The sequence below is a fragment of the Eublepharis macularius genome, chromosome 12, assembly GCF_028583425.1.
Source record: "Eublepharis macularius isolate TG4126 chromosome 12, MPM_Emac_v1.0, whole genome shotgun sequence".
NCBI classification, from domain to species: Eukaryota; Metazoa; Chordata; class Lepidosauria; order Squamata; family Eublepharidae; genus Eublepharis; species Eublepharis macularius.
The window spans coordinates 78,480,976-78,507,235 of NC_072801.1; the positions used below are offsets into that span (position 1 = coordinate 78,480,976).

Genomic DNA, 26,260 nt, shown 5'->3' on the forward strand with positions numbered 1-26,260 from the left:
GTCATGAAGTTCTTCCTGAGGTTTAGCCGAAAACTCTTTTGACTTAATTTCAGCTTCTCCCACAATCTCAGTCTCACTCACAAGGCTGTCAGGGTTTGGCTGCCCCCGCGGGGTGGTCTTGCTGGTGACGGGAGGCCCTCCCGGGCTCGGGCGTGGGGCGTAAGGCACGCAGGCAACAGTTGCTGGTGTGGCGGTAGAGTCTGGACGTGCCCGGGGGACTCGGCTGTCTCTAAGGTCACTTCCGTTGGGCCGGCCCAGGCAGCCATGGCTCTCGAGAGGGGCTCGGTGTGCTGGCGGTGTGCGGGGGCTGGGGGCCATGGCTGGCAGGCGGTGGGGGGGAGGATGCGAGCCGTAGGCGGGAGACGGGTATGGGAAAGGGTGAGCCACGGAGCTCCTCTGGTCCTGGGATGGGAGAAGAAAGACATTAAACCGAAAACTCCAGCTACCCGTTAGAACCAGTTACTCGAACTGAGAATATCCGCATATGCTTACATCATTTCTCCTGTGCCTGTCAACTATTTGGAATGATTAGTTTGTCACAGAAGGGACTGCTTGTCGCAGCAGGGCACAAATGCGCTGTCAAGCTTTTGTGGAGCGAAGCCCAGGAGTGCACAGCTCGCAAGATCAGCTCGGCCACTCCCGCTGCCAAGCAGGGCCTTCTGCGCCCGCATGCAACCATCCTGCCAGTCACCCGTCACCAGAGCCTGGCAAAACAGGGGCTGAGAGTGGAAGAGGCTTTGGCTTCCTCAAGCAAGCAAGCGAAGGTCAGCTGCTGCAGGGAAAGGAAAGCGACGAGAGCGCCAGGCCAGCACCCCTTTGATTTAGCAGTCACGAGAGCTAGAAACTTGTGGTTTTTCAAACTGGAGCTAAGAATGGCAGAGTAGCCCCGACGGCTCATACCAGTGGCCTATCTAACCGAGCACCCGTTTCCTGTCTGATGTCCAAAGGGAAGCTGACAGGCAAGGCCCCAGTCCCCCCCGCCCCTGCAACTACTCCCCAGCACCTGTTACTCAGAAGCATTTTGCCTCTGACTCCAGCAGCCCGATTCATGAAGCACTTCACTGACCACACATCACTGAGTCAGCCCCCCCACCCCCTCCGCGAGTCTTGTCTCTTCTGCCAGGCGCTGACTCCCCAGGGTCACCATTAAAAGCCCTTCCTGTTGGCTGCTAACCGATCCTTTTATCTGAACTTGCTGGGGATCGAACCTGGGACGTTCTGCATGCAAAGTGCACGCACTCCCACTGAGCTACGGCCCCACCCCATAGCTGATGCAACAGCACTGAATTACATGCTAAACATATGGAATATCGGTAACTCCTAACACTAAAAGGTGAGGAGGAGCAAGCCCAGCTTAGGAGCATCACATTACTTGTCTCTCTGGGGCAGCCACGCTCTTGCGCTCCACACCCCACGTCTCTCCATGGAGGGGATTCCATAATCCTGGTTTAGGCAGCTGGTAATGAGGGTTTCCAGGGACTCCAGGCCCAGGGGGGTGCTGGCCTACCCCACTGCCATTCTGTTCCAGGACAGGCATTGAGAAAAAGGAAGAGAGGAGGAGAAAAGAGGGTCAGGTTGTCTTAAACTCCATGCACCCCTCCCACTTAACCGTTTCCCCCCATCTCTCTTATCCCTTTTAGGCTGAAATTGATCAGTCAACCAGCATGCAGAGACTCAGGGGCCCTTCTGCTACTGAAAGAGAAAACCCAGAAAACGTGCAGTCATCAAGGGGGCCTTCCGGCCCTCCTGAACCCACACTTGTTTATCCCCAAGCGCAACAGAGAAACCACAAAGCATGCGGGGAAAACGAAGCGGCAGGTGAGGCAAGGGTCACACAAGAGCCACTGGTCACTGCAGGAGACGGCGCGCCCAGCAGGGGAGTCTTCCACGCACCTTCCCCAGAGCAAGGAGCATTCCTGATACCTGGTCTGGGCTGGTGCTCCTGCGCCTCTTCATGGGGGCGGGCATCTCTTCGCCGTGCCCAGGGTGGGCTGGGTGCTGGACTGGGGGGATGGGCTGGACCACAGGTGGCTCCATCGGTGGCCCAGGTCTCTTCAGCTGGGGGTTGCGCTTGGCCGAGAAATTCCGCTTCTGGAGGCAGCGGGAGGAGAGAGGAAGAAAGTAAGTCCTGGCGTAAGTCCCCCTTCGCTGCCTTCTCCTAACAGCTCAGTTCTGGAGCAGGCGCCTCCTGGTCAGGCAGCAAGGCGGGGCTCCTGCCTCGGCACCCCGCCCCTTTCGCCCGTTCCCAGCTCACCTCAAGGTGCAGAAGGTTCCAAACTTGTTGCAAGGGGGGTAACGCTTTCGGCCGGTGATGAGAAGACCCCGAATGGAAGTTCCACAGCTGAGCCTAGCCGGAGAGGAGCAGGGAAGGCTGCGATGGACTGAGGGCGGAGGAGGGAACCTCAAACAGCCCCGATAAAATCCTCCCCCTCCCTGACTAGATGCCCCAACGTCCAAACCATCCACCCACAGATTTCCCCCCGCATCGCTCAGCCGAGTCACCCCCTACCTGCTGCAGGCGCCCGATTCGGGCATGCATCTCGCCGTAGCTCCCGTAGTCACGCTGATAGCGGGCTGCATTCTGATAGCAGCGAACAGCCTCCTCGCAGTCTTGCTCGGACTCATAGATCTCTCCCAGCTGTTCCCAGAGCTGAGGCTGTCCCTGGTCTCGCAACAGAGCTTGGACACAGCCGTGGATCGCCTCCAGCTTTCCATGCAAGGGGCGCGGGGCCAGATTCCTGGGGAAGAAGATAGGAGGTAATGAGAGGGATAAGGGGTCAGCAGCAGCACAAGAGGTCACTCGTGTAACTGATCTTTATTTTGCTGTGCATTATTCTATGCACTATTTGTCACTCTTTTGCTGTTTAATAGTAAAGAGTCCAGTAGCACCTTTAAGACTAACCAACTTTATTGCAGCATAAGCTTTCGAGAAGATGCAACTTTATTGTAGCATAAGCTTTCAAGAAACACAGCTCTCTTCGTCAGATGCAGCTTTTATTGTAGCATAAGCTTTCGAGAAACACAGCTCTCTTCGTCAGATGCAACTTTATTGCAGCATAAGCTTTCGAGAAACACAGCTCTCTTCGTCAGATGCAACTTTATTGCAGCATAAGCTTTCGAGAAACACAGCTCTCTTCGTCAGATGCAACTTATTGCAGCATAAGCTTTCAAGAACCACAGCTCTCTTCGTCAGATGCAACTTTATTGTAGCATAAGCTTTCGAGAAACACAGCTCTCTTCGTCAGAAGCAACTTTATTGTAGCATAAGCTTTCGAGAAACACAGCTCTCTTCGTCAGATGCAACTTTATTGCAGCATAAGCTTTCGAGAAACACAGCTCTCTTCGTCACAGGCAACTTTATTGTAGCATAAGCTTTCGAGAACCACAGCTCTCTTCGTCAGATGCATCGATGCATCTGACGAAGAGAGCAGTGGTTCTCAAAAGCTTATGCTACAATAAAGTTGGTTAGTCTTAAAGGTGCCACTGGACTCTTTACTATTTTGCGACTACAGACTAATACGGCTAACTCCTCTTTTGCTTACTATTCATAACAACGTTAAATTGTGCATGATTTATTAGCTTTATTGTTACTGTAATACTGTCCACTCTCTATTTCTCCTTTTAAATAAAATCATTTTTTTAAAAAAATGTCACTCGTGCCAAGGCGACCAAGGGTGCCAATAAGCCCCGAACTCCTGGGACAGAATTGGGACCGGGGGGGGGCGGCGGGGGGGTGCTGGTGGGTTCGGAAGCCCAGCATCTTGGATCTTCATGATGTAAAAGAGTTCTGATCCTACAGATGGGATCGACTGGCATGACAATGATTGAAATGAAGCCACTTGAAAGTGGACTGTCCACTGATTAAAGGAGCATCCGTTTATCTTCCTTTCGCCCGTCATTCATTACTTGATAGATTACATTTAAATACATTTTAAAAGAGGAGCGCCACGATTTGGTCGTGGAAAGCGAGGCGCCTGCAGTTTTTCCATCAGAAATGGCGGCAGTGGGAGGGCTGAGAGCAAAGTCAGGGCGAGGGAACTGGCCTCCTGTGCTCTGGCGCTCTGCCAGAAGAACCGCTGGGCAGGTGGAACTCGGGGCTCGGCAAAGTGGAGCTGCTGGAAGAGGCGAGGGGCTCACCAGGAGCCAGGATGTGCCACCTCCCTGCCCCCTGGGTCCCCAATGCCCCAAACAGAAGGAGACGCACTTACCCGGGGGGGAAATAGCCCTTGCCATGTTGCCCCATGTTAGAGCCATGGTTGGGCGGCAGGTGCAGAGGCAGTTGAGGCTGCCCGACACTGGCAGAGCACCTGCAAGGAGGAAGGGGAGAAGGGACAAGGGCAGGGGTCAGTTTCTGGGGAACCGGGCAGGGACCAAGCCCGCCGGCAGGCCCAAGAGCCGTGGGGGAGGCCGGCGGTGGTGTCTCTGCCACGGGGGCAGTACATTCTCTGCACATGACCAGAGACATTCTCCTTCATAATTCTTTCAGCACGCCCCAGGTTCGGGGTTAGCCTGTCTAAACCATGGCTGCGCTTGGGAGAAAGACGTGCCGAAGCAAAGCGAGATCTAGACACTCAACTTTCCTCTTAGACTCGGTTTGGCAAACCTGCTCAGTAGGAAGCCTCTTTTTTTTATCCAGAAGAGGAAAAAGGAAACCCTTTCTTCAAACATTCTGATGTGTATTTCTAAGTTTAAGCCAATTTTAAAACCAGCTTGAATGCCTCAGCTTTCCTACACACAGCCTGGATAGCTTCAGAAGGAGGCTAAAGCGGATACTCAAGGAAGGGGTTCCTGGGACCTTTAAAAAAAACTACATTTCCCAGGATTCTTTGCAAGAGAAGCTGCCCTTTGTCTACTTCTGTAAAGTCAATGAGCATTAGTCCCAGGGCTTTTTTTCAGCGGGAATGCGGTGGAACGGAGTTCTGGAACCTCTTGAAAATGGTCACATGGCCGGTGGCCTGTGGTGCCTGTGGTAGGGAGGGCAATCTAAACTCCCCTCTGCCTGGAGCTCAGGGGGCGGGGCCACCAGCCATGTGACCATTTTCTCCGAGGGCAACCCATTGAGTTCCACCACCTCTTTTCCCAGAAAAAAGCCCTGATTAGTCCTCATTATGGCCACCTACAGTTTGGAAACAAAATTGTTTGCAGAGGAAAAAGAAAGAAGCTCAAAGGCAATGATCAGAGCTTAATACTTGGCTGCTTTGCCCCCGAACAGCAGCCTAGGGGTGAAAATACACCGAAATCCACCAAATCACGTTACGTCTGGCAAAACATTACTCGCGTGCGCCATTGTTGGCACACCAGCAGAAGCTCCCTGCAACCCTTGCCTAAAACTCGAAAGCAGCCGGCTTGGGTCCAAGCCTGCCAGAGACCCACCTGCCGCCCGGGAGCCATGGGCGAGGGTGGCAAGAACTCCAAGCTCCACTGCAGCTCAGGCTGCCGACAGAAAAGGGATCGCGTCCAGCACGGCCCCCGAGCTGTTCCACTGTGCGATGCATCCAGTCTGGGGTCGATAAAGAGAGAAAACAAAGCTTATCCCTCTCGCCTACACCGCAGGGTTCTTGCAAGAATTACAACAAGAAAACGAAGATGCAAAGCATGCTGAACAATGAAAGCCCGATGGGAAATCTAATTATTTATTATTATTAGAAAACAAAGAGGAGGAGATAGCATGTGGAATCCAAACAGGTTTTTTTGCTGCATCTTGCCCAATTCCTCTCCTTAATATAGCCGCCATTCCACCTGACTTTTGTCCAGGCAGGTCCTATAATCCTCCACAGGGCTTCCACTCTTTTTCACCTGCAGAAAGCTGGTTGGATCCAACCCAGCTTCTTGCACAAATCTCCTTCTCTCTAATAGCATCCCACCAATCAATCCCCACCACCCTTCAGCTCCACCCACTAACCACTCCCCGCCCCATTCATTCAAGGCTCTACCCTCAAGTCACACCCACCTGACAGTTCACCCATGCATCTCTCTCTGCCCCTCTCCCCATACATGACGTCCTTGGTATGCCCTCCCCAATTCTTTCACTGGGCATTCATTTATTCTCAAAAAATTACGTCCCCTCCCTGCCCCACTGACAGCCCAATCCCCTTCTCCCCATCCTGCCCCCCCATCCAAATTCTTACCGCTCCTTCCGTGGTGGATGCGTCCTGTTTCCCCCCCCTCCACCCCCCCGGATCTGAGCGACGGGTGCCCCCACCCAGTCGCCCGCCAGTTGTGTTTTCTCTGCTGTTGGTTTATTCCTTTCTCTGGTCACAGCCACATGCAACGCTGAGGGGGGAAAAGGGGAAAAAAATCACAGTCACTCCAAAGCCACGGGGCAAGAGCGTCCTCTTTATTGTAAATGGGTTTAGAACCCAAGCCCTGCAGAAATATTATACATAAATATACGTTGGGAAGCCTGGCATTTAGTGGGCACCTAACTGATTTTTTTAAAAACGTTTTGCATGCATTCCAACTTTCACATAAAGTAAAAACAATTGCTTTCATTCTGGACTCAACTCCTCCAAAAATAGCTTTGAATTCGAAATAAATCACAGTTTAAATGCCTTTTCATGAAACAATACCACGGTTTAAAACCACTGTGGTTGTTTCACATCATTTCTCTAATGTCTATATTCGTTCTAGAGTTTCCAGGTGGCCGTGGGTCTCCAAACAGAACACACGGAGCCTTCCACCACCACTCAAGTTGGCCTGAATTGCCTTGCCAAAGGAACAGGGAGCAAGAGAATTCTTTTCCTGCTTCCATTTCTTTTACTGCAATCAGACACAGCCATGAAGGAGTTAATCAGCTGTGCATCTCCATCAATGAAAACAGACCCCGCCCCCTGTAGGGCAGGGCCTCTTCTTGCTCTCCTCCAATGGAATTCCCTCGTGTGGAGAGAGAAGGCAGGGCTTCAGCCCTGATGTTCTCCCGTGTTAACCCCTGCTCTGCCCGAGAGTCCTTCCCTCCCTCTGCCTGCAAACCACAGCAGCTGCTCACCTACCGTGCCAGTGACGCTCTCAGTGGCGCTCTCTCTCTCTCTCTCTCCTAGAAGACAGCCAATCATGCAACGTCCTTCAAGTGGCCACCAATCATCTTTCACGTCAGTCTCCTAACAAGGCCTGAAATCACAGAGATGGAGAAGGCAGCCTCAATCAGTGTTCTGGTATCAGTTAGGAACTCTACAGACGCCTCTCGGCAATGGAAAGAGCACAGCAGTCTTTGCACGTGCTTGAGCATGGGTGTCTTTGCTGCAGTGTGCATTGTGCGCTGGAGACCCGAATGCGCCGCCAACAGAAAAGTGGCAAGGTGCAGGGGTGGGGGGGAAGGGTCCACTGGAGGATTTGCACCCAGCTCTTTGCCACAGAAGGGTGGCTGAAATAGATTGATATGCTCCTTATCAAACTCCGTTGCACTGTTTTTCTTACACCATCGTGCAACTCTGTTAGAGGATCCACCCCACTTTCTCCCTTCGCCTCTATTGTTTAAAAAAAGGCTCCCATGTTTTTGGCTTTCCTCATACCATGTAAACAGAATGGTATGGGAGGGTGTTTTTATAAAGGGATAATGCTACTTTACAAGGGAATGACTCGGGAAGATGTTTCAATAGAGGGAACAGGACTGTGGACTATGTGCATATGTATTACCACTGTATGTTTTTCTCTTGCTCTCACAGCATTCACGTTCAATACTGATGCTTTGTTTCGTATTTCTGCAATCCTAGTCCTATTACATTATTCAATATCTCTTCATCCTTCCGATTGTACTGACTTACATTATGAAATCCACCTTGCGCCTCAGTGAGAAAAGTGGACTATAAATAACATGAATAAAATAAATACATTATATTGACAAGATGACTGCATTTATTAATAAAACAGCAGAAATGGTGCAAGGCCAGCACAGTTATGGCACGGCCTTCTTTTTGGAAGCTTTGAAAAGAGTCTACCTGAAGTATCTATATACTCTGTGCTTTCAGGTGAGATGCACGAACCTGCTGAGCGAAGCAAGTTCACTTAAAATGTCTGTATATCCTGTTTTCTAATTATTTGCCTGCACCTTGATAACAACCTGTGTGCCTAGCACCCTGAGCCTCAAAGGAAAGGCAGATTTCCAAATGCATTTAATGGGGCTCCAAAGCACAGCCTGCATTTGATGGTCGTATTCTGCCTATACGTATCAAGCTGGTGGCAGCTCATTGTTAAAGCTGCTATAAGACAGCCCCCCCTCCCCTCCCCTCCCCCCAGTGCTAAGACCATCATAGACGGGATAGTTGTAAACTCCACCGATCTGCAATATGGGACTGTTGCTGTAACTCTCAGCCTCCCCTGCAACCAGCAATGTGGGGGGTACCACTGGACGGCACTGAAGGGTAATCCTGAGCCATGCTCAGCCACTCATACTCCAAATCCGAAATATGAGTAAAGCCACATCACACGTGGCTTTTTTCTCTCCTCTTTTTGCAGAAAACATTTCCAGGGCAATGTGTCGCATTTTTTTAAGACACACACACACACCAAACGCAAGACAGCTTGAGTTAATGAGTGCATGAACTTCTTTCACAGCTTAAGACACGGGGGGAAACAATATTTCCCAATCCCAGCACTGCTATACTCCTGGGTCTCTACACACTGCCTCCTGTTCCCACTCCAGCCAAGAAATTCACCAGGAAATTCAACCTCCAAAGAGCTCAGGGCCCTCTTAGGTGTCTGCTTGAAATACGTCAAATGGGGCGGGGGGGAGGAGAGGAAGAAAAGCCGGGAGAAACATTCCAAGAAAAAGAGATGGGGGAAGGCAGAATCCGTAACTGGGACGATTAAACTGGAGCTGGAATAGCAGGCCAGGTGTTAGAAAGGCAAGCACCAAGATTCTGCTACCTGAGGAAGATTTCTGTGCTATCTTGAAGTTACAGCCCTTACAATAAAGGGCCTGACCTAAAGAGGGACTGTGAACATTTCCTGGAAAAACAAGAGAAATCGCGCCCCTCCCCTGGAAAGATCAATCGCCGGGTGTGATTAAGCAGAGAAATACCCTCTCGGCACTTGCGGCACTTGCCTCTCAGCACCGTTAACCATCACCACTGTGGGACTGACGACAGGCTTCGAGACCCAAGAGCTGGAGGAGAACAGACTCGGATGCTCCTCCTCCCCTGCCCCCCCTCCCCACATCACAGCTATGAACAAGATACCTCCAGGCAGGTCTGTCTGAGTGCCGTGCCGGGAAAGAACTTTCCCACGCTGCCACGGCAGGACACGGGAGGAGGAAGGAAACGGGGGCTTGGCGGAGCCCTCTCCAGTCACCACCCTGCACCCGTGACTCACCGGTCACCGTTCATCACACACATCCCAAAGTGTGTCTGCGTCCTGCCACAAGCCCCAGCCAGACAGGCTGGCCTGGCCCCCAGTGTGCTCAGAGCAAGCCAGGCCTGCCCACCAACCAAAGGCGACAGCCAGCTGGCGTCTCGTGAGCCCACCCACGGCACTGTGGAAATGAAGGATGGGGGGAGAAAGGTGGTGGACTGTCAACACCCACCGCCCCCAAACAGTGGCACTTTGGACCCTGGTGCAGAGTGCAGGATTAAAGACCCCCCCCCTCCCAACCTTGAGTTCCAGACAGGGAGAGCGTCAGGATTTAACAGCAACCCAGAAGCCAAAGACCACGGCTATTTGTGGAAGAGGCGAAGGCCAGAGCTAAGTTTGGCTCCCGGCAGGGCGGGGTGGCGGCTGTAACAGAGCAAGCAATGGGGGGGGGGGGGGATGGAGCTCTAGCATAGCTCCTCGAATGGAGGGGGGACAGATCCTGGCAGGAACCAGCCCCCCAACACATCTATACAGGTGTACGAGAATGTTACTTTGTTATTAGAATACATCGGCTGCACTCCAGAAAGACTGCAAACGCCAGCAATGTGCAGAAAGCACATGAGTCTAGAATTGCCAACCTCCAGGTAGTGGCTGGAGATCTCCCAGAATTACAAGAGATCTCCAGGCCACAGAGATCAGTTCCCCTGGAGAAAAGGGCTGCTGTGGAGGGTGGACTTTATGGTGTTATAGCCCGCTGAGGTCCCTTCCTCCCTAACCCCTCCCCTCCCCAGGCTCTGTCCTTAAAATCTCCAGGAATTTCCCAACCTGGAGCTGGCAACCCTACACATGACACCTGCACACCACAGCCTGGCTCTTCTGTTCTAGCCTGGACCTTCTCAAATAAGTCAAGAGGGGGTGGAAATTACACACAAGCTATTACAGTATAGACACAACATCACAGGTTAACACACCACCAGAGGAAAGCTAGACAACTTTGCCTTGGATGGTAATCTTAAACAAGACTGCATTAATCTAAAGCAGTCACGCGCATTATCACCTTTCACAGCCCTGTAAGGTAGACCACATCAGGATCCCAATATTGTGGACGGGAGGCTGAGAGAGAGAGAGAGAGGCTGGGCCGAGGCCTGGCTCCATTACTCATGACACTGAATATTCCATGAATGTTCCCTATGGAAGGTTTTTTTAGATTTAATTTTCAGGGCAGGGAGCTCAGTTCAGAGAACTCCCAGAGTCACAGTGTGGCAGAGGTGAGACTGGAAGCTGGGGCCTCACCAAGCCCGGCTCGTACTCGCGGCTACTGCCCTGGGCCAACTCTCCACATGAGCTGGAGCTCTTACTTATATAGAGGAAAAGAGCACGAGTCCAGCAGCGCCTATAAGACTAACAAAATTAGTGGTAGGGTACCCTACCACTGATAGTGGTAGGGTACCCTACCACTAATTTTGTTAGTCTTATAGGTGCTGCTGGACTCGTGCTCTTTTCCACTGCTACGGACAGACTAACACGGCTACCCATCTTGCTCTTATTCATACGCTGGCGATAAACTGTCCCGACACACAGCCGTTCAGGAAAGGTGGGACACGTTAACAAACAGGCCAGGGGAATTGTGCTTGAACATTATTTGCATTATTCAAGAAGAGCTGCGTGTTCCAGACAAGCCCAGGCCATGTGCCGCGCTCTCTCTCGCTCTCATGGCGTGCTAGCTTCATGAAAAGAACACCTCTCCTCAGCAGCTAGATTACACGGCACGTAAGCCCACGAAGGACGCTCAACAGGAGGCGTAGAGGTCTGAAGATCTCTGCACACGCCTGTGCCCAAACCAGGATCTTCCTGAAGCTAGTTCACACAATCTGTTTAGAAATGCAGGATTTCCACATGTCTTACCCAATCACACCGGGACTGCCAGACGACCAACTGAGTGGCAGTGCCCAGTATATTTCCCCTCCCTCCCGGAATCTGTATGCGTCTACCGGCCCTATGGCCCACCCACTCGGTTAGGTGGGGAAGTGGTATTCCAGGTCCCATCAACAGGGCAGGATCCCTGGACTGGCTTTTCACCATCAGGTTAAAGTATGACTTCTACCAGAAAGCTTTTCCTGCTGGCTGATGGAACTGGTTCAATTTTACTCGGAGTGGAATTTTACCTGGTTGGATTCGGGCTAGCCCTGGCAGCTTCTAGTTTTTTCAGTTGGTGTTTTCCGTTTTGCAGCTCGTTTATTATTGTTTAGCCATGTGCGTACACAGCTTTGGGTGCAATTTTTTTCCTCAGCAGAGATGCACAAACACACACACAAACACAAATTAATCCATGAGTATTCATACCTGCCCATTCTCTCTGAGCCAAACGGCACACATGTACTCTGTGGCTCCCATCGGCAGCTACCAATCTCCACATTTGCACAGCCGGCTCACACGCAGCCCTCCCTATGCTCACGCACGAATGTGCTTTACATGTTCATAAACACACGATATTCCCATCCACGATCACATCTGTGCCTCATTCACTCAGACTCTGGATTTCTAATGTGCCCAGGACACAGCCGACCACAAGCTTGTGAGTGCTGTTTCACACACCAACACGCCTGTGTTCAGTCTTGCGTGGAGACGCACCAGGACAAGCAGTTTCACAGCATCCACACACACACTGCCAAATCGGGACCCCTTCGCCAGCGATTTGCCCGCCACCCGTACTTGTCTCCGTTCCACTGCCGTCACCGGCTGAGCACCAAGAAGGTTTTGGGCAAAACCCTGACGCAAGTCAGAAGGAGCATCCCAGTGCAAATCATGTGGGAGGATGAGGCTGGCCTGTGTCAAGCACGCCCAGCCTTCGGCTCTCACACACTGCCTCCCTCGGACTGCAGAAGCAGCCGATCCCCACCCCCTTCGGCCCACACGTGTGTTTTAACGGCCATGCGCAGGCGTCCCTGAGGGCCACTTGCTCTGCCCCGCTTGTGCCAGCAGGGTGAGGCAACTGCAGACCGGAGGAACTCCATCCCCCCCTCACTCCAGAAGCCCACTGCGCATTGTGGGGGGAATAATGGAGATGTCATCCGGCACTGGGTACCCGGGGAGGAAGCAGAGCAGAGCATTTGAGTGGCAGAAAGGGAGGAAGACAGGAAGCAGCCCCCCCTTTCAGAAACCATTTCCTGTGTAAGCAGCTGTATACACACAGCCCAGGAGCGGAAATGGCCCAACCTAGCAGGGGCCACTACACAGTTACCTCTCCTGCCTTGGAAGTTTAAAAAAAAAAATTCACTGTGTTCTGATGTACACACATGCGCTCTGTACATGCGCTCTCTTACATGGCGGCCACAGTGCAGCTCTCTCCCCAGCCACGCCCCATAACCTCCCCCCCCACACACGGAATTCTGGGTAAGCAAATCCGGCCACCCTTTCTCCCAGTGCATGCGCGCAAGCCACCCTCTGTACTACACTCTAGATGCACAGGGGATCTCCACCACTCCCACACCACCAGGAAAACGAAAGAGCAGTTCCCGGGGGTGGCTACCCGGAAAGCAGTGGGGTGGAAAGAACTGCACCACCGGCCTTCCCCCCAAAATGCCCCTAGGCGGGGCTGGTAGCAGCAGAAGAGCACGGATCAATGCTCCCCCGGGCCAGATCACGAACCCCTTTATCAGCGACAGGCCTGTGGGCTGCCCCCCACCCACGTCCACTGAGTAGCATGTTTTGGGGAACAGCCGTCTGATTTCCCCTTCTTGTTGCCACATTCTCCGAAGAGGAGTTTCTCCTGGGTCAAGTGGACTTACAAGAAAAGGGAAGCATCAAGAACGCAAATGCTCAGAAACCACAACGGAAATGGCAACTCACTCACAAGAGCATGAGCATCGCGGGTAAGCGTGACTAAACAAAGAGAGTAGTAAAGGCACACACACACACGGATACGCAGGCAGTGAGGGTGCTTGGATCTGTGTGTCCGACGCACACAAGCAAATGTTTAAGAACGGGGAAACAATGCAGTGTGTCTGGAAGGGGGCACATGCAATAAAGCACAAAGAATGCAAGAATACGAGGAACAGTATGGCACTGGAAACATTTTGATGATTTATTATTATTTTTAATTTATAATTTATTTTAATTTATAGTTTATATTGGGACCTAAAGCCCCACATAACAATTTCTTCCATTTTAGCCTCACCTATAACCATTGTGCAATTCAGCTTTCAACATGCATTGTGCAGGGGGTTGGACTAGATGACCCTGGAGGCCCCTTCCAAATCTATGGTTCTACAATTCTGTGTGTGCCACAGCTAGGGGGTAGGTCATGTTAAAATTAACACTAGCGTACAAAAAGGAATTTTGGGGCGCACACAGGTTTACCCTCACAAGACGCAATGGATCCACGCTCTGAGATCATAGGCAAAAATATGCGGGACCATGCATAGATTATAAAACAGATATACAGTCAAAACACACACCAGTGCAACTTGCATAAGTCTAAATGTTGGGGAGAAACCACAGACCCACAGGCCAGCTTGTGGGAAAATACAGACGCCGAAATGATGGCGGGGACATGGGGCCTTCAGGAGGAGTGCAGGAGCGGCTACGGGGCGCAAGTGCACCCAGGCTCAGCACGAGTGTGCAAGGAGCGCATGTGTAAGCATGCATGCTGCAGGACATAAAAGCATCCAGCGAGGAGGGAGGGTGGTTTTTGGAGCTGCCCAGTGCAACACGGACAGGAGACAGGGGGGGGCAGCTCCTTTCAAGACCTGGCCAGATGCACGGGCGGCGGCAGCAACAGAAAAAAACACACACCAAGCAACTCCACAGTCCTGGGTCCTTTGGGGACAGAATGAGAGGCAGGAGTCACTCAGAGGCCACTCAGTGCCCCCCCAGGTCCCTATTTGGGGGGGGCATGCTTCTAGCTGGTAGCAAACACCACTTTCCTCCCTCCCCTCCTGGCAGGCGGGAAGTGAGGGGGGCATAGAGGGAACTGTGTGGGAAGACTGAATAGGTCGAGAGAGCTTCCAACCTACACTTTTCCGGGATGTGGGCTGGGAGCCTGTTTGTAGGGACCGGGGCAGTGTGTCTTGTGTGTGTGTGTGTGATTCATGAGACAATGAACGGTCCCCACACATTCACACACAGGAGGATGAGAACAGCTGTGTCAGCGCTGAGTCAGCACCAGCAACGGCGCCCCCCCCCCCTCAAGACCGCTAAGGGAAGGGAAGGCACTTCAGTCCATCTCCTCCTCTCGTCCTCGCATCACTGTGGACACGTCAGAGAGGGTGTCACACTAGGAGAGAAAGGCACAATACTCACACAAGGCCGCAAGAGGCAACAAGATCCTGCCCCGGGACAACAACAACACACACACACCTGCAGAGACTGCCAAATACTCACAGGCACCCATCAAACACTGAACAGCGTACACCATGATGGGTCGTGCCATGGCATGCAGCCCCCCGCCCCTCCAGCCCAGGGCTCGATGGACAGAATGTAAAATTCATATACAAGTAGGGGGTGCTTATCTGTGGGTTGGGGGAGAGGGGATGCCCATGCCATATGGCTCAGCCAGCCCCCCCTCCCAAAGAGACTCTGCTGACTAACTTAGGGGAAAACCCTTTGGCATTCCAGGGGTTGCAGATCACAACAGAAAGGGGGTTCCCCTTCTTCCCAGGTACACAACATGGGAACCCCAAGGAGAGACTCAAAACTTGGGTAACCAGCTGTCACACCCGCACCCGCACCCTCCACACACCTTTGCCTTCATTCAGCTCTGCCTCCCATCACACATAGGCTTCCTCTGCCAAGTTCAACTCAAAACAAATGGGGACACACACAGCAGTAACACAACACACCCTGAAACACAAAGACGGGGGAGTGTGTCTCTCTTCCCTCCTCTTGGAAGGTTTTGGGAGTTGGAAGAGGGAATCACACTGTTGTCACACAGATCACACACACACAAAGGAACAGACAGTCAAATACCCACCCACGTGCAGAGGATACAATCAGGTGTGAAACACAGACAAGAGACACAAGTTTTAGAGGCAAGAAGAACAACTCAAAAACTCTTCCCAAAAGTGCTGCTACGAAAAGGTTCAGAATACACAGTGGGAGGCCCCACAACCACACACTTGTAAAACACACTGTAATATACAAAGTGTGTGTGTGTGGGGGGGGGAATCTCACAACTCCCCCCTTCCCCCAAACACAGAGTTTCAGCACACGGATGCCTAACACAAGATTACAACATCTAGGGTAGAAGTCAACCCCTTCCAAAAGCAGATCGCAACCAGGGAAGACACACAGACAAAAACAACATCTTAAAAGTTTACACACAAACAGCACTGAACCCATGAGAGAGACAAACACAGCCAGAAGATTCACACACAAAACACTGAAATGTGAATGTCAAACACAAAAAGACACACAAATAAATAAAACCACAAGTGCTTTGCTCGCCTTGGAGATGCAGCAACGGGTCTCAGAGAAGCAGTGAGCCCCACGGAAAACCGCACAACAGCCAGGGCTACGAAACACTCTAAGAGACCGTGATGCTCACACACACAGAATCACACATGCAGAGGACAAGAAATCACAACGTATACACACACACAGAGGCAGGAGGCACACTGTCCCCCTCCACAGCCTCACACAGACACATGGCACAGTGTGGCCTTACCTCCCGGCAGGCAAGGGGTGGCCTCAAGAGGCGTGGCCCACTTCATAAGGCGCCTCTGTATCCCCCAGAGGTATAAAGCCCTATTTGCCGGCAGACGCACATGGCACCGGCACGGCCAGTGCGCTAATGGGACAACAGAGTGTGCAACTTCTGCGTTTCCCTCCCTGGCCGGCGTGTCCTCCCCCGACACACACCCTACCATGTGGGGTTCGGGGTTGCTGCCAAGTCAGCGGAGCATGTGTGGGGGGTGAATTCCGGCCACACAGTGACTCAGCCCCCCGCCCTCCCCCGGGAAACTTGCCGGTTTAAAGGGCCGGGGTGACATCATCACACCCCTCCCGTCTGGTCCCCTCCCCGCACCACTGCCTGGGAATCCCAGACTGAGACTCCCTCCCACTCACGGCACCCGTTGCGTTCCAACCGCCCGCCCTTCCCACAGCCCATTCGGAGGAAAGAGAACCACAAAAATACAACACAGTCATATCGACCGTACCCTGCCAGCCAAACGCACAACACAACAAAGGCAGGGGCATCATTAGGCACCCAGAGAAACGCAAGCAATGCACATCGTCTCTCGAGGCCCTTTCGATGTGCCCATGCACAAACCAGAAAAATAAATACATAAATATCATGGCAAAAGGCAGGGGGTGGGGGAATACGCACACGTGGGTATGTTGTCTGAGAAATCAAACCCATTGAAAAGAAAGAGTTCACATGGCTGATGATGTATAAATGTAGTTGACACAGCCTGCACACCCACACACCCAACAGCGGCAGAAACACAGCTGGCGACCCCCCCCCACTTGCATCAGGGGAAAGGGCCGATGCCGCCCCCACCGCCATCACAGCCACGTCCTCTCGTTTCATGAGGCAAACGCACAGCCTGGGGGAGGACGAAAATCCTTCACAAGCCAGCAGCCGCCAGCTCCTGGCACGGCCAGTGCCCTTTTCTTTGTGCCCACCCCCTTTGCCAGCCTACTCCAGGTTTCCAAGTTGTGTGAGAAATCAGTAGCAGAATTTCCAAAGCAACCAACCACGAGGCACTTTTGTTTTTAAAAAGCCACGGCCACGCGGGTGGCGGCGAACACCAGAATCGTGCCAGTTCCTGTCGGCACAGGCTCACGCCATCGGCTGAAGCCGTACCCTTTTCCCGGCTGGGTTCGCAGGCCCACTCTGCTGGCCCTGGGGCGCACCACATGCTCCAGAGCCACAGATACACACAGGAGTTTCACCGCTTAGCCCAAGAGAAGGCCACTGAGTCCCACAGCACGACTGTATAATGGCTGGGCAGGCACACAAAGCTCTTGCGTGACACAGAGGCGAGCTGTGTTAAAAGCAGCACAAGAATCCACACGCACAAAAGCAACATGCAACTCTGTAGCTAGAGAAAGAGTCGCAGGGGTGGTGGTACAGAAGACGCCGATCGCAAACACGAGGAGATTCTCCACCTCGTCTCAGAGGGAGGGAGAGTGTGGGAGATGGTACACCCTTTGCTACAAAGCACGGAAGCCACTCAGACCCTCTGGGAGGTAAGACAGCCCTACAGTGCCTCGCAACGCGAGCTCCCCACCATTAACTGCAGACATCTTCCCAAGACCTATGTGCAGGGGGAAGAATGCACCTCTTCTGACAATACAGAAATGGAGGGTCCCAATGCCCCACACTGACAACAAAGGGGAGCTTTGAACAAGCAAAGCAGGCCAGGGGGCCCGGCTGGCAAGGCTCACAGCAAAGGAGGCAAGCGGGGGTTAACTGCTCCCTCCGACAAGGAGCCTTTTAAGGTCACAGTGGCAGCATTTGGGGGCGGCGCGTTCTGGGGCAGCAGTTGAGTCACGCTCTGGCCCTCCAGTTACGTAGAGGAACCTCCCTCCTAGTTCCGCCCCGTTTCCCTGCCATCCCCCTCACAGCACGCATGCACGCACGCGCACTCACACACACACACACACACACACACACACAAGCATGCCCAGCTGCTAGGGTGGCAAGGGGCCAGCAAGAGGAGAGAGCGGAAGACAGCCGGGATCTGCCCACCCTCCACCAAAACTGCCGCTCAGGCAGGGAGCAGAGGGAATCAACGGGAGGGAGAGCGCACCTGCCTGCTTGTGTGGTGCGTCCTTGCGGGATCTTAGGGCGCACGCTGGCTTCCCTCTCATCGTGCAAAAAAAGCCTGAAGATGTTGTACACATGTGCCAACAAAGTGTGGCTATGCTTGGGAACACGAAACACGTTTCACTACCGCACAACAAAATCCACTTCCTTCTACACTCCACTCCTACTCCAAGGGAACAACTCCCCACACATCCACACTTTTTCTCCAGCCCCTGCTTTATCCTTCTCGCTTTATGTCACCAGCTTGCACCCTCGATTTCACAGTTTTTACCCCCCTCCCAATCATTCTGAAATAACCAAGCTAGAAACGCAAGCGTGCTCTTTCATTCGAGGTGCATCAAAGATTCAAAGGCCAAGCCCGACACTGTCGCCCACTTACCAAAATAGGGGGAGCCCCGTCGCTGCTCTTTCATTGGATGGCTCCCCCCCCACACCGGGCCCATGTGGCGTTCTGGCCCACAAGGCGCGTGTGGCGGGGGGGGGGGATATGACTACGCTCCAGCCATGGTGTAGAACCCAATCCTGTGGAAAGGAAGAAAGGTGGTGTTAGGGGGGGTTTGAAAGAGCAGCCCAAAACTAGTCTTGCTCACACAGATCAACCGTTCTCAGGGTATGAACCAATCCCAGGTAGGCCTCCCATTCCAGACTCCCCCTTGAAAGAAGACCCAGTCTGCTCCCAAGTATGTAATCCTAAACGCCGGCATATTTCAGCACCCATGCCCCGCCCCAGACACAGGTGCATTTCTGGGGCGCACTGAAATTGCCTCCACAGAGAAGAAGGAAAAAACTTCTCTTAACAGTCCTGTCAACTGGTCTGGCAGGAAAACCTGCCATGGTATCCCGTGGGAAAGTGGGAGATTAACTCATACCTGTTTGGGAAGCCAGAACACCTTGACCGGCACTCTAGCAGGCCGCAGGGGGACGGGGCAAAAAAGCTCTTTGGGGGAGAACGGGAAAGCCCAGGAGGATATGTGGGGAGCAGATCAAGGCCGGGAAGGCGACTCTGTCTTTCGCAAGGCTGGAACAATCCAAAGCACCCCTTCCTGATAGATTTGCACCTCGCCCATGGTGATCCACTCCACTCCACAGCCAACGCCCATAACCACCAACCTGCAAGGATCCCAACTTTATCAGCTCACGGCTTATCTAGCACAGACAACCCACGGCACACCGTATCTCAGCTGCTTCGTTCTGCCGAAAGAGGGGCAGGGGGCGCCCAAGTGGCTCTCTGCATTCCCAGTGCAGGGGGGGGCAGAAGGCACAGCCCCCTTAAACACCACCTCTCCCCCAGAGCCTTGGGGAAGGGAAGGGGGCCAACGGTGCAAGACACGCCATCTTCTTCCTGCTAAAAACTGACCCAACTCGTCTCCTGTTATTCCCTCTGGGGCAAAACTCCGCTGGGGATCTTGCCCTGCCCTACCAACCTGAGTCACAGACCTGCCACCCTCCAAAGAGAGCGAGATAAGAGAGAGGTGAGGAAAGAGGGAGTGGAACCGAGAGAGGACGCAACCCGGCTCCCCGAGTCCCACCAGCGCCACAGGCTCGCCAGGTGGCTTTGGGCTCGTCGCATCCGGGCCTCTGGCTTCCTCTCTCCCTGCCTCAGTTTATCTGTGAAATGGGAACAGGGCTACGGAACCCGGGTCAGCCCAAGCAACCAGAGAAGCCAATTAAAAAGCTCTCTAAATTGCGCAATTGTAATCAGGAGGCGTCTGTAGAGATGGTGCCCTGAGAAGAGCGTATCTGGCAGGACAGAGAGAAAGGCCCCACTGTGTGGACACAAAGAACACAGGAGGACCACGGCTGGCAGGCCAGCCAGCACAAAGGGGGCCCTTCAGAGCCGCCCACAAGGGCTGGGGAGATTCCTTCCGTGGGCAGAAAATGAAGCAGCTGGAGAGAATGCCTGGCCCTCTTAGGCATTTCTCACTAGGGTGGCAGGAAGGGGGGCAGCCCCTGGTCAGTGGTGTGTCCCCCTCCCCGCTCCGCACCTTCAAGTGCTCTCCCCACCATGGAAAGAGTGCTTTCATTTCAGCCAGGGAGCACCCCTGGCCTGATCTCAGAACCTCCCTTCAGTAACAGCATCAGGCTGGTACATAACGAAGCAGGACTCTGACCATGTGCAGAGCGCATTTCCCTCAGCAGGGCTTCTGCAGATCAGAGGGCAGCCTCCTTCTGCTGGACCTCTGGGTGCCCTGCTCTTCACACAAACTGCCACTTGGTCCCCCGACGTTCAAATGAGTTCTCATGATCACTAGCCACTCTTATCCACACATCCAACCCTCTTTTTGACCGTGCAACCAAACTCCAAACAGGTACGATCGCATGCTCTTCCTGAGCCGCAATCACTCCCATCCCCAACTCCTGTTCTTATACCTGGCTGCCAAGGGGATCCCCAATTTGTTGGTACACAAAGGACACGATAATCTGCTCAAGGTTATGAAGCACCCTGATGCCGGAGCCGAGAGGGGGGCAAACCAGTTCCATATGAAGCGAGAATTCTTTTCCAGCTGGATTTCAAACCCCTCTGGTCATAATGGCTATGGGACCCTCGTGGGGCAGATATTTCAGGTTCTTCCACTGTGACACAATTTGGGGTTCCCTATCCGAAACACCTTATACGCCAGTTACTGTTTGCTGAACCGGTGATCTAAGCAGACCAGACCGCCGCCCCCCCCCCCTCCCATCTGGAAAGCCCATGTTTTAAAAGCAGAGGAGTTCGCCTTGTTAGTCTGTAGTTGCAAAACAGTAAAGTGTCCAGTGGCACCTTTAAAACTAACCAACTTTATTGTAGCATAAGCTGACGATGCATCTGATGAAGAGAGCTGTGGTTCTCGAAAGCTTATGCTACAATAAAGATGCATCTGACAAAGAGAGCTGTGGTTCTCGAAAGCTTATGCTACAATACAGTTGGTTAGTTTTAAAGGTGCTACTGGACTCCTTACGTTTTAAAACACACCGCTCTGGTCCTGCAAGGACCCCCGAGTCTTGGCTGCCCAACATCCACCCACCCACCTCAGTGAGCCTCCCCCCGAGCAGTTGTTTGAGTGTTTGGCTGGAGAATACCCTCAGCCCCACGGGCACGCCATTCACTTCAGGTTTGTTATTCTACTTGTGCCAGTTTGGGGGGGGGGGATATATGACAACGGGCGGGGGGGGCAAGGTGGAGTTAAAGAAGCTGGACCCCAGCAATGACTCTGTGGGGCAGGGGGAGAGACAGGCAACAGAGAGGAGGAAAGCCAAGCCAAGCAACGGGGATTTCGCCTTGCTCTGGGAGATTTGCGCCACCGTCCTCCGCAATGCTCCAGCTGATGTCCTTTGCTGATGATGCAAGAGAAGGCAATCCGCCACATTTGATGATGTAACTGTTTCCTGGGTAGGCACAGGCAGCCGGGCCTGACGCAGGGGGACCGCAGAGATATTCCTGACCCAATATGAACCCCTGGGAGGAGGAAGTCTGTTATCATAGTACTGGGGACATTTTAAAAAACGATTTCTTCCACTGGGCCAACTTAGTTGGCTAGCAGGCTGTGTGGTGTTTGGAGTTTCACAGAAGTCCTCACTGGGTTTTTTTTTCAAAAAGGGGTCTCCCATGCTCAAAAGCACTCATATGCCTACACCACTCTACGTTCGCCCAATATGGGACCATTTTGCACCTTGTCAGTCCCATAGGACAGGAGACAACTGACACCGATGAAATGAGAGGAGGTCAGAAATCTACACAGAAATGCAGGAGTCGGGCCTCGTCCACGGCACAGGCCTCTGTAGGGCACAACAGCCTTGCTGATCTGAGATCTGCATTCCCCCATCTAGGGCCAGTTTTTCTGGCTCCTGTACATTTTTTCCAAGCACAGGGGAAACAATTTTGGTCACTATTCTTCTTTGCACCCTGGAATAAGAACTAGAGCAGTCACTCCTATAATTTCAGTCCTGGAGAACTACACAAGTCTATTCGTGATGCGCACCCCCCTCCCCGCACCGTCCCCTCATCCTCCATCAACCACTGTTGCGCTAGAAGGATCACGGGTCGTCTGGGCAGAATCTGGGGACAGCAAGAGATCTCCTTCCCCGCTTTCTTGTTCTGAAACATCACTAGGGTCCTGTCTCGGCACATGAAAAGACACATCTTCACACATGTACCATAAAAACATCAGGCTGTTATTGTGCTAACGTGCGGAATTTACACCCTTGCAGAAATTTGTTTGCCCCTCTTAGCAGTTCTGATAAAGCACGGTGACCATTTTTTAAACAACAATATATTCATTTTTTGACTCTCTCTCTCTCTATATATATATATTTGCCTATGCAGTATATGGAAAGTTTCCCCAGTGAAATGCTCTGGGCTGCCTACCCACAAGTCGCCCCAGCCAAGCCCCTCTTGTGAAATAAAACATGGCTTCACAGCTGGGTCTGCGAGGATAGTTACACAAAAATTACATATGTGTGAAGTCCTGGAAAGTCAGAAATTCAGAATCAGAAAGGAACCAACTGCCAAAGGACACAAAGAATATATGTTTTCCCTGGGGCCACAAGCCCTCCATGTAGGAGGAATTCATCCCAGGGCTGTGTTGTGTGTTGTGGATTTCCACACAGAGGGATGTGCAAAGCTGCAGAGGCAAACCCACCCCCAATGCACACAGACACAACATTAAAGCCATGAAGAAATTGGGGTGTTTCAGTGGCAGTCCCCACGATACTCGCCACAGCCAATATATGGATATGAGCACACACCCCCGCCTAGGAAAAAATGGGGCCTCCATCTGGCAATTTCATCCCATCTCCGCACCTGAGAGAATCCAGCAAATGTAAAATAGCCCTGATAAATTGGGGAGTGGGTTTTGACATGGGGACTTTTTTTAACCCAACGAAAAAGATCGAGACATTGGAAAGCATTTGTTCCAAGATTCAGAGGAGTTAGCCACGTTAGTCTGTAGTTGCAAAATAGTAAAAAAGTCCAGTAGCACCTTTTCAACTAACCAACTTTATTGTAGCATAAGCTTTCAAGAACCACAGCTCTCTTCGTCAGATGCAACTTTATTGTACCATAAGCTTTTGAGAACCGCAGCTTTCTTCATCAGAGGCAACTTTATTGTACCATAAGCTTTTGAGAACCGCAGCTCTCTTCGTCAGATGCATCTGACGAAGAGAGCTGTGGTTCTCGAAAGCTTATGCTACAATAAAGTTGGTTGGTCTTAAAGGTGCATTTGTTCCAAGAGGTTCTTGGCAGCACACTGGAAATGTGGGGAGGATTTTCTCTGTGGGGATTGGGGGAGTTCTCTTCCTGAGCTGCTAAACAGGCTAGAATTCAGGGTCTTCAGAAAAACAAGAGAAAGCGGACTCCCTCCCCGCAATAGTTAGTTCTCTTTGAACGGGGATGGGTTGCTGCCTCCTTGAAGCCTCCAAAGGTCCTGTAGGGAGTCAGGACTGGGGCCGTTCTATCTTGACACAGACTGACTTAGGGGTCAAGCCCTGACTGGTTGTCTATGCATCCTTCCACTTCTTTTTCTCCCCTCCACCCCCTATGATTGAATTCCTGGGAAAAAAGACCAGGAAGTGGGAAGAAGACAGGCACCTCCTCTGGTGCAAACCCCAAGGAGTCCACCCCCAAAAGAACGCTGGAGTTCAGGCTCTTGCTGCTGCTTCGGCAGCTACTCCCCGCCCATCCCAAACCAGCAACGCTAAACTCTCCTCTACCAAAGTAACGTTTAAAAAACACACCTCCTTTCTACAGCCCCATTTTCCTTGAACCCAGGTGTCCTAGTTCCCAGCAGCCCCTGCTCTGACCCAGCCCACTAGGAACCCATGTGACCTGGCCTTCAGGAACAGGAAAGGGGGATCCCCCATTCATGAGCTGGAAGCATCCCCAGTGACCTCACATGACCCCAACAGTCCCTGCCAGCAGTCTGGCCACCCACTTGTGGAAGGAAGAAGCAAACCAAAGTCAGCGTCTACCAAGAACATTGCACACAGACACACCCCAAGAAAAGTAGTCAACGGCCACCTGCTAGCACCCCTCCCTTCACCGTTCCTCCTTCTCTCGGAAAAAGCGGCAAGGACGAACTTTCAAAGATACTGGCTTGGATCTTCTGGCCCCGGAAAGTGACCTAACTTAGTTGTATGGCCACTCCTCACAACCACATTCAGGCACGGTGCACGCACACACACTCGCACAGAGGCACTGGCGGCACCAATTCCAAAACACTCCTCCTCCCTCCCCTCCACCCCCCTTCCCCACAGACAAACATCACAAGCAAGGTTGCAAAACCCCAAACCCAAATCTGTGTCCTTCTGGCCTCACCTGCGCCCTTCCTCCAGCCTCTCTGTGCTGCGCCCGGAATAGCAGCCGAGGGAAGGGAAGAAAGCAGCAGGCCCTGTCAGCCGTCTGGTGCCACCCTCAAAGCACACCTGCCTTGCCTCACCTGGGCACTTTTAAAGGGCCAGGCACACAGGATTTCACCATGGTTCTTGATATGAAGGGGGAAGGCTTGCTCCAAGTAAACCCAACCCCTGCTTTGCACCAGGGCCAAATCCGCCCTCCCCCAGTCCCTGAAGACGGCAGGGTCAAGGTGATTCAGAGGTGACCGAAAGACACTCTTCACATTCTCAGAGGCCTCACGGGTTTCATTGTCGCTTTGCACTTTCCAAGTCCAAACACTGAAAACAGGCTTCAAAGGATAAGTCCACGTCACCTCCAAAGAAGCCACATTTTAAAAAGCTCCCCCATACCCTAAATTCGGAGTAGGATTGCTCGGTTTGCTCCCAGTTCACTCCTAAAAAGTCTGTCCTCTAAGTTTCTATGAACTCCACTTAAAAAAAAACAACCCCCCCCCAATACTTTAAGGGGCTTGGCACGCAGCTAGAACATGAAATGTCCCCTCAACAGGCGCAACAGGCGCAACTGTTTGAACCTAATACATAACTTTCCTACCCCATAACTAGATCCCAGTCCCTGAGACCCTCCTGCCCCTCCAAAGCTGGGGGAGGTCTCCATGCCTCCCCAGCTCTAACATAAATCCATCTGATCGCCTCCTGTCCCGTGCATGCCCCACTGACCCCTTCCCCAAATGCCCCTACGCCCACATTCCTCTCCACTGGACACGCAGCTGGCCTCCTCCCAAAATATGACAACACCCCATGCAGCCGACCTACAGCCCCATCCCAAAAACCACAACCTTCTCCCCTCTGCCCCAGTAACTTCTGCGACCGGCGACACCGATCCCAACTTCTATACCAATTCAAAACACGCGCAGGGCGAGCAGCTATTCCCCCCCCCCAAACATACCCAGCAGCCCCCTCCAAATGTCATGCACCGCCATGCTCCGGAGGCCGAGCAAGCGCCTCCATGCGCCGCAGCCCCCCGCAGTTCGCAAGCCGAGCCCCCCCCCCGGCCGGAAATCTGCCCCCTTCCCTGCTTTGGCATCCGCGCGGCTCTCCTCGCCTCGGCTGCAACCGGCCGGGGTCGGGGCCTGACCCGCCGGCGGAGCAGAATCCGGGCGCAGCGAGGAGCGCCGAAGTTCGCGCAAAGTCGCCCCCGCGCTGCTCCCGGCCTTCCTGGCAGCCGCCACCGACCGCAGGGCCGGATTCTGCTCCGCTCGGGCCGAAGCGCTTTCGCCCTTTGGCGCCCCGCCGCACGCCTCCCCTTCCGAGCTCTCTCGGCCGCGGGATCTGGGCCGCTGCCCTCCCGGCGCGGGGCGCGGAGCCGCAGAGGTCACGGCGCCGCCGCCAGGGCTGGGGCTGCCCGGCTGCGCTTCTCCTCCGGCGGCGAGGCTCCGCGACGCGCCCGGCTGCGGGACGGCCCGGCAACTCCGCCAAGTTCTTGTCAGGTGCCATCCGGACGGGGGTCCCGCCGGGCCGGGCCGGGAGGAGCGGAGGCCGCCGGCTGACCCCGGGCGCGGATCGGCCCGGCCCGGCGCAACTCCAGCAGACTTTCCCGGGATTCGCGGGGCGCGCCGGATCGGGGCTAACGGGACGACTCCGGAGGGAGTTTGTCCTGCTCTGCACCACCGGCCGGGCCGGGCTGGGGCCGGGGGGCTCCGGCTCACGCCCGGCGAGGCTCCCGAGGCGCAGGGGGAGTCGGCTTGGCTCCCGCCGCCCCGCCGCCCGGCCCTTTGGCGGAGCCTCCGCGGGTGGCATCCGAGGGGCGCCCGGCGAGCAGGCGAGGCCTGTGCCAGACGGGCTTCCCCCACCGCGTCCCTTCGCTTCCCGGCG

General features: G+C 53.4%; 1 protein-coding gene across 3 annotated transcripts in view; it reads right to left on the reverse strand.

Moving 5' to 3' along the window:
- KDM6B (lysine demethylase 6B) overlaps window positions 1-26,260 on the reverse strand; it is a 72,655-nt gene that overhangs the window by 22,471 nt on the left and 23,924 nt on the right. For 2 of the 3 annotated variants that reach the window (XM_054992639.1, XM_054992638.1), the window contains exons 2-11: window positions 18,438-18,580; window positions 6,990-7,107; window positions 6,129-6,273; window positions 5,374-5,500; window positions 4,209-4,307; window positions 2,510-2,738; window positions 2,255-2,347; window positions 1,924-2,091; window positions 1,373-1,519; window positions 82-402 (exon numbers count right to left, since the gene is read on the reverse strand). In XM_054992639.1, coding sequence (XP_054848614.1) covers window positions 82-402; window positions 1,373-1,519; window positions 1,924-2,091; window positions 2,255-2,347; window positions 2,510-2,738; window positions 4,209-4,307; window positions 5,374-5,495 — 1,179 coding nt within the window. In that variant the 5' untranslated portion in view covers window positions 5,496-5,500; window positions 6,129-6,273; window positions 6,990-7,107; window positions 18,438-18,580. The remainder of the gene's footprint in view (window positions 1-81; window positions 403-1,372; window positions 1,520-1,923; window positions 2,092-2,254; window positions 2,348-2,509; window positions 2,739-4,208; window positions 4,308-5,373; window positions 5,501-6,128; window positions 6,274-6,989; window positions 7,108-18,437; window positions 18,581-26,260) is intronic. The other variant, XM_054992640.1, reaches the window with a different exon arrangement.